This window comes from Oryza brachyantha, chromosome 10, assembly GCF_000231095.2.
Source record: "Oryza brachyantha chromosome 10, ObraRS2, whole genome shotgun sequence".
NCBI lineage: Eukaryota > Viridiplantae > Streptophyta > Magnoliopsida > Poales > Poaceae > Oryza > Oryza brachyantha.
The window spans coordinates 13374626-13386767 of NC_023172.2; the positions used below are offsets into that span (position 1 = coordinate 13374626).

The 12142-nt window shown below is 44.0% G+C and overlaps 1 protein-coding gene across 1 annotated transcript; it reads left to right on the forward strand.

The window, feature by feature from the left end:
- Positions 1 to 807: 807 nt before the first annotated feature.
- On the forward strand, positions 808 to 6952 carry LOC102719800 (monocopper oxidase-like protein SKU5). The gene is made up of 10 exons (XM_006661871.3): positions 808 to 911; positions 1057 to 1350; positions 1478 to 1587; positions 1693 to 1963; positions 2251 to 2389; positions 4082 to 4448; positions 5000 to 5365; positions 5479 to 5557; positions 6169 to 6371; positions 6480 to 6952. The coding sequence occupies exons 2-10, from the start codon at positions 1216 to 1218 to the stop codon at positions 6592 to 6594; spliced, it is 1785 nt and encodes a 594-aa protein (XP_006661934.1). The 5' UTR covers positions 808 to 911; positions 1057 to 1215; the 3' UTR covers positions 6595 to 6952.
- The last annotated feature ends 5190 nt before the right edge of the window (positions 6953 to 12142 follow it).

Genomic DNA, 12142 nt, shown 5'->3' on the forward strand with positions numbered 1-12142 from the left:
AATGTACCTGCGTCATGTATGGCGGAAAAAAAAATCCACTGCTGCATGTGGCGGGAGGTAAAAACGGGGAAGCAAGAGGAAAATCACCGGCCGTCCCGCGTCCGAGTATGCCGGCGCTGGCCCACGCACGTGACGCTGCCCCCGCGCCGATCCGGGTGGGTGTGGGGGAGAGCGCGCGCGCGGCGGTGGGCGCGCCGCCCCCCACGGCGTGCCTGCGCGGTGCTGTCACCGTCACACGCCGCGCACCGACCGGAACCAGTGGGCGTCTCGCCGCGCTCCTCATCACGGCGACGGGCCGCTCCCCCCGGCTGCACGCTGCGCCCATGACCGCGGGCGAAAGCGGCCGTGGCCGCGCTGGAGCCGGCGCGTCTCGTGGTCGTGGGTAACATGGGGGCTACGGGAGAATTTAATGGCGCTAACGGCTTCTTGCTGGGACTCGGTGGGAGAGAGGCAGTATACATTTTGCAGCATTGCACATTTGCACTGCAGTGCTACTCGGCAGATGAGGTCCGAATAACTAATGAAGCGGTACAGTTATTTTTTGACTTTGATCTCAGTCCATCAGGGTGGTTATTTGGTTAAGGACTAGGTTAACGGTGGAGGCAGACCTATGCCGCCAAGATTCCCACGGGTTTTTAAAATTTTAAGCTCAGCGATTCCCTTCAAATTGCTCATTCCGTCCAAGGTTAAACGCGCAATTTGAGTCAACATCTCACATCAAATATTCCACACCTGCAAAAGCGTAAACACCGTCGTCTTATCCAAATCTTCCCCGCCTCCACGGCTCCCTCCCACTTCCACCTCGGCCAACTGGCCAAAGCCAAGCAACGCAAAGCCTCGCTACAAATTGGACCGGGAGCGCGCGCATCCCGAGCAACTTAGCGCAACCGTCCAACGCGACGCCACGCCAGGTTCTTCCCGGTCCCGATCCCAATCCGCCACCACTACAGCTTTTGCGGTTTCGCCCCCACCACCTCCACCACCGCGCTGCACCGTCCTCGGCGCGCACGCCGTCTCGCGCTCATCATCTTCTTCTTCTTCTTCTTCCTCCTGCAGACACAGAGAGAGAGACACTGTCACTGACTAAGGCCATGCGCTGCCGCTAGCTAGCTGCAGGGTGCAGAGCGAATCCGCCTTGCTTTCGCCGCCGCCAGCTTCTTCTTCTTCCTCCCACCGCGCGAATTCTCGGTTTTTCTTTTCTCCCGTCGGGTTGCAATGTGGCGGGCTCTCGCGGCGGCGGTGGTGCTGGTGGTGGCGGTGGTGCGGCCGGCGGCGGCGACGGACCCCTACGCGTTCTACGACTGGGACGTCGGCTACGTCACCGCGGCGCCGCTCGGCGTCAAGCAGCAGGCACGCATGCCCGCGAGCCCGGGAATTCCCACCCGTTCTCTCCGTCTCTTCGTTCTCGCTGCCATTGCGAAGTGAGAGTGTGTTGGTGTTTTCTGACGAGTTGGGTTGGTTGGTTGGTCGCCGACAGGTGATAGGCATCAACAGCAAGTTTCCGGGACCTACCGTGAACATCAGCACCAACTGGAACGTCGTCGTCAACGTGCTCAACGACCTCGACGAGCCGCTTCTCATCACCTGGTGCATAATCCAGCACACCCTAATAAAACTACGCCTTTCAGATACAAATCCTGTCTTGCAGTAAGTAAATAATCGTGTCGTTGGTTTGTTTTTCTTGACATGCAGGAACGGGATCCAGCATCGGAAGAACTGCTGGCAGGACGGGGTGCTGGGCACGAACTGCCCCATCCCGTCCGGGTGGAACTGGACGTACGAGTTCCAGGTGAAGGACCAGATCGGCAGCTTCTTCTACTTCCCCTCCACCGGCCTCCAGCGCGCCGCCGGCGGCTACGGCGGCGTCGTCGTCAACAACCGCGACGTCATCGCCGTCCCCTTCGGCCGCCCCGACGGCGACATCACCATCTTCATCGGCGACTGGTACAACAAGAACCACACGGTATGTATGTATTGCAACTTCGGTGGTCATATTTTTGCTTTTGGAAAGAAAAAATAAATGGTATATTCACAATAAATTTTTTATATACATATTCATGATAATCTAAAAACCAAAGCTTAAAAAATAAAATATGACAAAAAAATTTAAAAATTAACTCTAAATCGAAGGTTAAAAATTTAAATTTTAACTTATAAACGTAAACAAAAGCCCAACGATCGTCAGCAAAAGCGATGTGAGCTCTTGGACAAGTTTTGGATTCGAGAGGTGAATTTGGATGAAATTTGCAGGATCTGAGGAAGATGCTGGACAGCGGGAAGGACCTCGGGATGCCGGACGGGGTGCTGATTAACGGCAAGGGGCCGTACAGGTACAACGACAGCCTTGTGCCGGCCGGCATCGAGTACGAGACCATCAATGTGGATCCCGGTAAAAAAGAAATTTTGACAAAAACTTGGGCCCTCTTTCTCTGTACTGCTGTCTACTGCTAGTACTCGTAGATAGCGTCGATACGTACTGCTACGTAGGTAGAGCAACTATGCTTGCTGGCAATGGCATGTGGAGGAGCAGATTTCGTTGCTTTTATCATGCAGAGAGATTGTTCCTCTTTGGACAGGAATCTTGTATCATAGTAGTAGTGCTAGTGACTTTTAGGCCCAGTTAAGTACGCAAATAAAAAATTTCACCATATCATATTGAATATTTGGATATATATATGGAGTATTAAATGTATGTAAAAAAATCAATTACATAAATTACGTGTAAATTATGAGACAAATCTTTTAAGCCTAATTATGTCATGATTTGACAATATAATGCTATAGTAAACATTTGTTAATGATATATTAATTAGACTTAATAAATCCATCACTGTTTTCTGGCGGAATTTGTAATTTATTTTGTTATTAGACTATGTTTAATACTTTAAATATGTGTCCGTATATCCGATGTGATAACCAAACCTAAAAATTTCCTCCAACTAAAGGTTAATTCCTTCACTTTTTTGATAACTTTGGAATTTTGGTTTCTGGACTAGAGAGTGTTTGTGAAAGTTAGTGCTTAAAGTGTTGTGATTCTGTTGGTTGGTTCTGCTTTGACAGTAGTACCTTGGTCATAGCAATGCGCTCTCTGCACAACTGAAGCTGTCCGCCAATGTTTTGCCGACAAAAAGTTCACTCATCAGTCAGTTTGTTTACTGTATAGGCTCTGATTCATTGTTGTCAATTTTCATCAACTATGTCTGCTAGTATTATCATGCAAGAGTTTCAGTTAAACAGATCAACAGTAGGATTAAAAATGCAGCAGCAAACAGGACTAACATATAAAAGCATTTTTTTTAGAGAAGAGTATTTTTACCCGGCCTCTATATCTGAGTCTAGGAACTTAGCCCAAGTAGGGGATCTAACCCCTCAAATACCCAATCTAAAAAATTCATGTTTCTATGAAGATTTAAACTCAGGATCTTAGGTGTTACTCAGGTCACTGTAACCACTAAATTACATGCCCTCTCACGGAGCATATGTAACAACAAAAACCAGAGCAACCAATTCAACGGTACCAAACTTCATGGAGCATATTGAGCCTGAATATATATATATATATATATATATATATATATATATATATATATATATATATATATATATATATATATATATATATATACACACACATATATATATTCTTTCTTGGTTCCTAAATATATCTTCACCCACGTGGAGAAGGGAGAATATCTTTTTGCTGCATCCACAACTTAATGCTAGTACTTTATTTGTTTCACAATATGTAACGTCATACTTTCCATAAAGTCAACATCTAAAATTTTAGATTAATAACCGAGCTAACAATATATCCGTTTCGTGTCAAGTATGCAGTACCATTAGATTCATATTTTAAAAAATAAGAACAGATTTGTTTGATTTTTTTTAAAGCACCATAAAACTTTCGCACAAAACATCTAATTTAGTAGTTTAAAAAGCGTGTTACCGAATATCTAAGGGAGTGACTACTCTTATTAGGTTAGAAAGAACGCGGCGATAGCAGTGCTTTTGTCTTACAACGGTGTCTCTTATCTTTCATGTGTGTGTGCGCTCCGGCGATGTCGGTGCGTGGGCGGAGCAGGCAAGACGTACCGGATCAGGGTGCACAACGTGGGGACGTCGACGAGCCTCAACTTCCGGATCCAGGGGCACAGCCTGCTGCTGGTGGAGACGGAGGGGTCCTACACCACGCAGCAGAACTACACCAACCTGGACGTCCACGTCGGCCAGTCCTACTCCTTCCTCCTCGCCGCCGACCAGAACGCCAGCTCCGACTACTACGTCGTCGCCAGCGCCCGCATGGTCAACGACTCTCTCTGGCGCCGCGTCACCGGCGTCGCCGTCCTCCGCTACTCCAACTCCGGCGGCAGGGCCTCCGGCCCGCTCCCCGACCCTCCCCAGGACCAGTACGACAAGAGCTTCTCCATGAACCAGGCTCGCTCCGTCAGGTACCGTTCATATCCGTTGCTGCTCGCAGCGGCGGATCCAGACGTAGGGCAGCGGGGAAAAATAGTTTTTAGCACGCAGATATACTGTGTTTACATATTATTTAAATTTAAATAGTTATTAAAAATATGAAAAAATTTGATAAGATGGATTAATATGAGTTATATCATACGCATATTAATAATTGTTTTTGTATTTTTTACAGCTCGTAGAAATTGAATTTAAACTTGCATGTTGATGAAATGATATAACTTAAATTAAACTATCTTTTTAAAAAAATTTAATACTTTTTATGGCTACTTACATGGTATGTAACCTGTGTGCTAAAAAAACTAATTCTGGGTAGCATGAGCTTGAAGCCCACGTTTGGTAGAAAAAATACATTAGAAAAGTACCGAGTCTCAGTTAAAGTTTGTCAAAAAATATATATTTTCAATTTTTGATCTTCAGGTTTATAAAATTTTTGGTTTCGCCCTGGTTGCTCGACCATAAGTGGTTTAAAAAATTATTTGTTTTTTTTTCCTCATCAGATCAAGCTTTCTGGTTTGTTCAGGTGGAACCTGAGCGCCGGGGCGGCGCGGCCGAACCCGCAGGGCTCGTTCCGGTACTCGTCGATCAACGTGACGCAGGCGTACCTGCTGCGGGGCACAGCGCCGGTGGAGATCGCCGGGCGGCGGCGGGCGACGCTGAACGGGCTGTCGTTCACGCCGCCGGAGACGCCGCTGCGGCTCGCCGACGCGTACGGCGTGAGGGGGGTCTACTCGCTCGACTTCCCCGAGCGGCCGATCCGCGGCGCCCCTCGGATGGGGCGCTCCATCATCAACGGCACCTACCGCGGGTTCATGGAGCTCATCTTCCAGAACAACGACACCCGGATGCAGAGCTACCACATGGACGGCTACGCCTTCTTCGTCGTCGGGTAGAGCTCCTCTCGAAAATTTCCTCTATCTTTTTTTTCCTTGCTGCCATGCATGGCGATGGTGTTCTTGCCGATCTTCTCGGTAAGGTGATCGAGCTCGCATTTCGCTGCAGGATGGACTACGGTGAATGGACGGAGGACAGCAGGGGAACCTACAACAAGGGTGACGGCGTCGCCCGCAGCACGGTGCAGGTGAGCATACCTCGGAGACCACCGTAAAAGATATCACAAATATATATATATTTTATACACCTTCGTTTTTTTCGTTTTTCTTATAAACCAAAAAATATATATTTTTAACTTTAAAATTAGAGTTGATGGAGCTTTTTTATCTAAGTTTATTTTTTAGACTTTGTTTTACTTATATAAATTTTTTTATTTATAAAATATTTTTTCTTTACAAATATATCGTTTGACAATAGCTTTCTTAATAATGAAAGTTTTATCGAACTCAATCGATTCCACGTAGCCCTACGCTAACTAGGAATGTACACAGTCATGTTTATTATTGAAGGCAGGAAAAGACTAGTGCTTTCAAATTATCCAACTTATCAAATTGATCACCATCTGAATCTCCTGAATGTCGATTGCAATCACAGGATGTACTGTTCAGTGTTCAGTATATCGTGCATGCATTTTGCCATGATCGAACTGTGCTAGCTTGCGGATAAATAATTTACCACAGTGGTTTCAGATTTGATGTTGCCATCAAGATCGAACTGTGATTCCTGCATTAACCAGTATGAGATTCAGATTTGATTGGACACTGCACTCATCTGCGTGTGCTGCAATGTGGCTGGCAGGTCTACCCGGGAGCGTGGGCGGCGGTGCTGGTCTCCCTGGACAACGTCGGCGTCTGGAACGTGAGGTCGGAGAACCTGGACTCATGGTACCTGGGCCAGGAGGTCTACGTCAGGGTCGTCAACCCCGAGGACACCGGCAACAAGACGGAGATGGCCATCCCCGACAACGCCCTCTACTGCGGCCAGCTACACAAGTATCAGAAGTATGGATCTCCAAACGGAAAAAAAGATCTCTCTTTTTGAAGGAAAAATCCAAACTTTTGTCAGATTTCTCATGGCTCATTTTGTTGTTCTTGGTTGGTTTCTTTCAGGCAGCAGACACCTCACCACAGGATGGGGGCGTCGGCGGCGCGGCCGGCGGCCGTGGTGAGCCGGGTGGCGGCGGCGATGCTGCTCCTCGTCGGAGCCGCCATGCTCTCGCCGTAGAGCGGTGGGCGTACGTGGCATGTCGGTGTTAATTAGTTCTTCTGCGATGAGGTGACTGCGTCGTGTAGGATTGGTTTAGGATCGTCGTAGCCCATTTTCTCTGTTGATACGAGTTTGTCAGTGTGCCGCTTGACTTTTGGGTTCTTTAGGAAGTGTAGGGATTGCTTCTTGATTCGATTTGTTCATGCATTTGTATCTGTTCATGGAATCATGGGGATCAACCCAGCTCCAGTTACTCCATTTTTTTTGGTAGTTTTAAGTGTTAACTCTGCTTGATCATCTGAAAGACTGAAATTTGCGGGCTCAGGAAAAAAAAAACTCAACACAACATCATAATCATTCATTCAGAGCTTGCAAACCAAAACCCTTATCACCATTAACTGCAATCAATTTTGTCCCTGGCACAGCGATATAATTGCAGCACATGCAGGCATGGCACGGCGATCCTGAAGAAATCTGTAGGGCCAAGGCAAGACCAACTCGATCCAAGAGCTGCAAGCATCATCATCATCAGCAGCAGCAGCAGCTGTTGCAGTGTTCATCTTTTCATATTTACCGTGTCACCTTTTCTGAATTCTCGAGTGTGTGCCATGGTGGCACGCACACCTTTTATTACCCCCACCACCTTGTGCACATGATGCAATGCCGACGCAGCAATTTGACTGGAGCAGGGCATGATTTTGACGGTAGCTGGCCCAGCAGTAGGAGGCTGGACCAGAGACTGACGGCTAGCCGACAGAGCAACCGTGGCACAGGCTGGCTTCAGTAAACGCCCTCATCTGCAGCACACCATGCTGCATTACTGCTGCTACTCCCTCTATTTTTTAGTTGTTTCCCGTTCTATGGCTGTGATTGCGGATGGCGGAAGCTGTGTTTGAAACCGCAGGAATTTTGGTTCAGTTTCTACAAGAAAGAATTTTACAGGTTCCTAGTTATGGAGAGCCAAGAGTGTTCTTAGTGCAACTGTACCATGTTGATGTATTTGACCGAGTTTCGATAAAATCTTGCATTATTAAAAGAATATAGATTTGCTTCAATCTAACAAAAAGTCAAGGTACCGGAACCTCATGGTACGAAATCGTTTCTGGTCGTTGAATCTAACAGTGTACATCCTACTCAGCTAGATCCAATAGTAGAAAATGATTTGGTATCCCGAGATACTTTTTGTTGGACCAAAGTAAATCTCAAAAGAATAATTTTACATGAATTGTGTTCATCAGAATATTCAGAACAACAGTCAGCTCACTCGGTTTTCGTGGCAGAATCGTTAGATTAGATGATATGTGCAGTAAATTTTGCTGAATCTTGAATGAGATGGAAAGCCTGAAGGCCTGAAAATTTATTACTACCATCACGCCAATTAACTAGCCGTGCTGCGGTTCAGCACCAGCTGAAGTGAAAACTAGCGGTCTTCAGTTCAGTTAAAGGTGAGCTATTACCAGGCAGAGACGATCCAGCAGAATTCACAATTCCATTGTCATTTGATGCAAGTTTGGGCTTTTGGCCGGTGATACACTCTCCATGGTTAAGGAGTCACATGAACTGACCTGTTTGGAATTCAGACTTCTGAATCGCTCAACCAAGTCCATGTAGACATGTAGTCTTCTGAATTTCTGATGCATTCAGTATTTCATCTGTTCATCAGCCCATTATAGTTTGAGATGATAAAGCCCAATGACATCTATAAGGAAGTACCTTATTTAGGCCTGATAACATATGGACCGAACTAGAGGGAGAAAGCACGAGATCAAGCAGCATAACAAACTCACAATCAGGTCAAGCAACAAGGCCAGTTGGGCAGGGATTGGGCTGAAAACTGCCGGGTTCTTACCTTTAGAATTCATGAGTTTCAGAGGAAACAAGAAATAGTTTTAATCCTGCTGAACTCAGTGTTAGTTTCCATGTTCCAAAAAAGATCCTGACTGTTACGTATCATATTCCATTTTTTTTAAAACACTATAATAGGAACGGTTGATTTTTTTTAAAGAAATTTTACAGTTCTTGAGTAGATACCAAGAGTTAATTTTGGTACCTACTCAAAGGACCGTAAAATTGCTCACTTCTTTCTGCCAAAGAAACCTCAGGAAAAAGGTAGAGAGCTCCTGACAATTTATCACAGAAAAAAAATGATCTAGTTTATAAGGAAACAGACCTAAAAACCTTAAAACGACACGGTTAATTGGAGGAACACCTTGTTTGGGAAATCTTCATCCTGTGAGTATGTGTTCATGTGATTCGGGGTTAACTTAAAACTAATCATTGAATATGACAGACGAGCTTGTTTTAATCTAAGGTGTCTATCTATTCAACTCTGGATCATTTCGCCGGCCTCTGAATCTAGGCGCTCTGTTGATCTAACGGCAATTCTCTGTTTGCCATTCTTCTTCTCTGTGTACAATTATTTTAGTAAGAAAACACACTGCAGTTCTGCAGGCCTGCCTTTAAAGAAGATGTCCCAAGTCAAATGGTTAGGTTCTATCCAGTCTCCCGTTACAACGGCTTGTCTCTGCATCTTTAATTATGGCTGTCACTGAGATTACTAAACTAAACTGTCTAATAAAGTAACCCCACCAAGGACTGAAAGTCTGAAAGTCTCATGCACTGATGCACACAGTTACACACACAAAAAAAAAAGAAAGGTACTACTAGAACTCTAGAAGAATATCAGTGCATATCCGAATATCTGATCTACTATGGTCATTCCGTGCTATTTCATTTGGTATTAATTATATGACACATTGGATTTTTGGATGATATGATAAACGTTTAATTAGGAAAGAGAAGAGAACCCTTTCATCATAATGAAAGGCTTGTGATGTTATTTCCAAGCAAATGAAAGCCAAATAAAAGTCCATTGAGGCCAAATATTTCTTTCATTCAAATCTCATGCAGGGTCCACCTCCTATTTTCCTCTTATGCATCAATTTGTATGACACATTTGATAATACTCTCATGTAGTAATTTAATGGTCTGTCAAATCTATGAAACTGAAAAATAAAATAGCTCACTCTTTCATTTCATAGAAAAAAATAGAACTCTGATGTGTCACACTTAGAAACTGTGAAATGAAAATTACCACTAAGAATGGCCTAATAACTAATACTAACAATGATTGATTTCACAGGTGTGAAGTGTGATGCCAACCACTACTGCATAATGCCCATTTGGTGCTCTCTCAACTCCTGCAAATGGGACAGCAGCACATTGGAGCAACTGGCTGCAGGGATCTGGAAAGGGAGAGAGCAATGCTGAATTACTCAACTCTCCCATTTGTGCAGGCCATGCCAAGAGAATCTTCACCGCTGTTTGAGAAAGATGCAGCACCTATGCTAGTGCCATCTTCCAAATCAAAAATCTCTAGCATCACCTTGATGGAAAAGGGAAGAGAATACGATCAAACGGGTGTCCTTTTCTTGCTGTTAAGCCATGCCACAATGTTTCTAGGTGTGCAGTGACCAGAATGGGAGATAATGTATACGCATGAGACAAAATGACAATAGACATTTCAGAGATGACCTGCTACTGACCTCAATAACTAACTCTTATTCCCCTTGGCCAAAAAATATATTGGTGCGTATTTGAACCAAAAAAAGGTTTTTACCGTTGGTTACCGCAACAACCAAGTTTACCACTGTAACCAGGCTTACTGTTAGGGTGCGGTAAAAGAAACCACCCAACTTTATAATCAAGTACATAGATATGGTTACTATTGGTTTTCCTCACTAATCATATGGTTACCAGGATTATCATTGGAGGGGTAAACTCTTAACATGGCATCAATAAGAGAAAGCCATATTTCTGATGTATCTACATAGACAAGTGCACTTCTCTTCCTACCAAGAAGTGAACTTTTCAAAGTGCAATCGAACACACTATAACAGTTTTCTGATGTATCTATGAAGCATTTCGGTAAAATTCACAGCTGAATACAAGTAACACTCACAAGTTACAGAGGGAATTGCACTTTGAACCATATTTTATTACTTAAGTTTCACTTTATACTACCTTAAAACTATCATTTTATTTTGGATGGAGTAAATTTACCGATGTTACAGTTTGGATCACCGCGAACGATTTTCTTCAACACAAATCAATGATCTTAAATGCATCGGCTTCGATACATCAGTAAAATCCCATCTACATATAATCCATATATTAGCCGAAGAGAGATTACATATTGTGAGAAAAGTTGTTCACAATGATCTAAATCGCAACAATGATAAATTTACTTGGTTCAAAGTAAAAAAATAATTTTAAAGATGTTCCAAACTAAAACTTGGGTAATAAAACATGCCCAAAGTAAAATTTACTCCTGAGTCATATGAAAACAGTTGCTTTGCCCAATGTAAAAGTGGTCACATTTTCTATGCTTAACCACCAATGGCTGTCACTCTCATCAGCTAACAACCCAGAGAGGCCAAGAACTCCCCTTGCCCGTGACAGTTGAATTTACACCGGGACAGCACACAAGGGAACAAAGCCATCACCTTCAAAGCAAGCAATCAAACGGGAGCTGATTAATGGGCAAGCTGCCCGGTGGTAGGGTGTTGACAAAAACAGCGGTCCGGTAGACCATGACATGTGGGGCCCGCCTGCCAGTGTAGTCTAGCTAGCCACCACCTTTTTTGGCGAGCTGGTGGCCCTGGTCACAGTGATGCTCGGTAGCTAGCTAGCTAGCTAGCTGCGTCTACAGCTCACTCCAACATGGCACAACACGTGCCGCAATCGTGTGGTTATGTATAGAGTTAAATGTAGGAATTAACTACGGTGTGGATCTGTCTCTCTAATTAAATTGAGTGAAAACTTGGCTAGGAAAACAGGAGACAAACCCCTCATCCCTGCATTTTCGTTAAAAGGTTAGAACAAACATCACCGTCGTCAAATCTAGATGACGAAGAGCATTATATGTGTTGCTAATGGATTTATAGTCTGACAACGTTACCTGGGCAGCCGCTCGACTAGCCCAAGAGGTGACTCTGCCACTGCAGGAAGTGTCTTAAAGTGTATATTTAACTGCAAACTAGAAAACTTATGCCAATCTATACCTTAGTACAAATGATAAGGTTTTTATCAAATCTTATATGCAAGTATTTTTAGAGCAAACCATTATCTCTAATTTTGAGTCCAGCTACAAAGATGTCAAGACGATAATAAACTTATTTGTTGTGCATGCTGAAGATTACAAACAATAGTCATGCAAATTTTTGTCAAGTTTGGACGGAGATAATAGTTTATCTTGGTGATAATGTATATCCTTCTAGTTTGGCGCTTTTAGTATATCTTCTTGTCATCACTAAACGTTTGCTAGCTCGTGAGGTGGGGTTTTTATTCGAAGGGGTATAAGAGTTACTTTGTAACACATGAATTTTATATGTTTTTCATACCAATCAAGTAAAAATTCCTCTAGAACAAATATCCTATAGGCCTGTTCGTTTTGGAAATATTTCATGAGATTTCTAGAGGAATTAGACCGTTTCATAAGAAAACCCTTAAAAACCTATGTGTTACAAAGAAGTCCTAAGCAAGGTCAAGATAACTCCTACGTTCA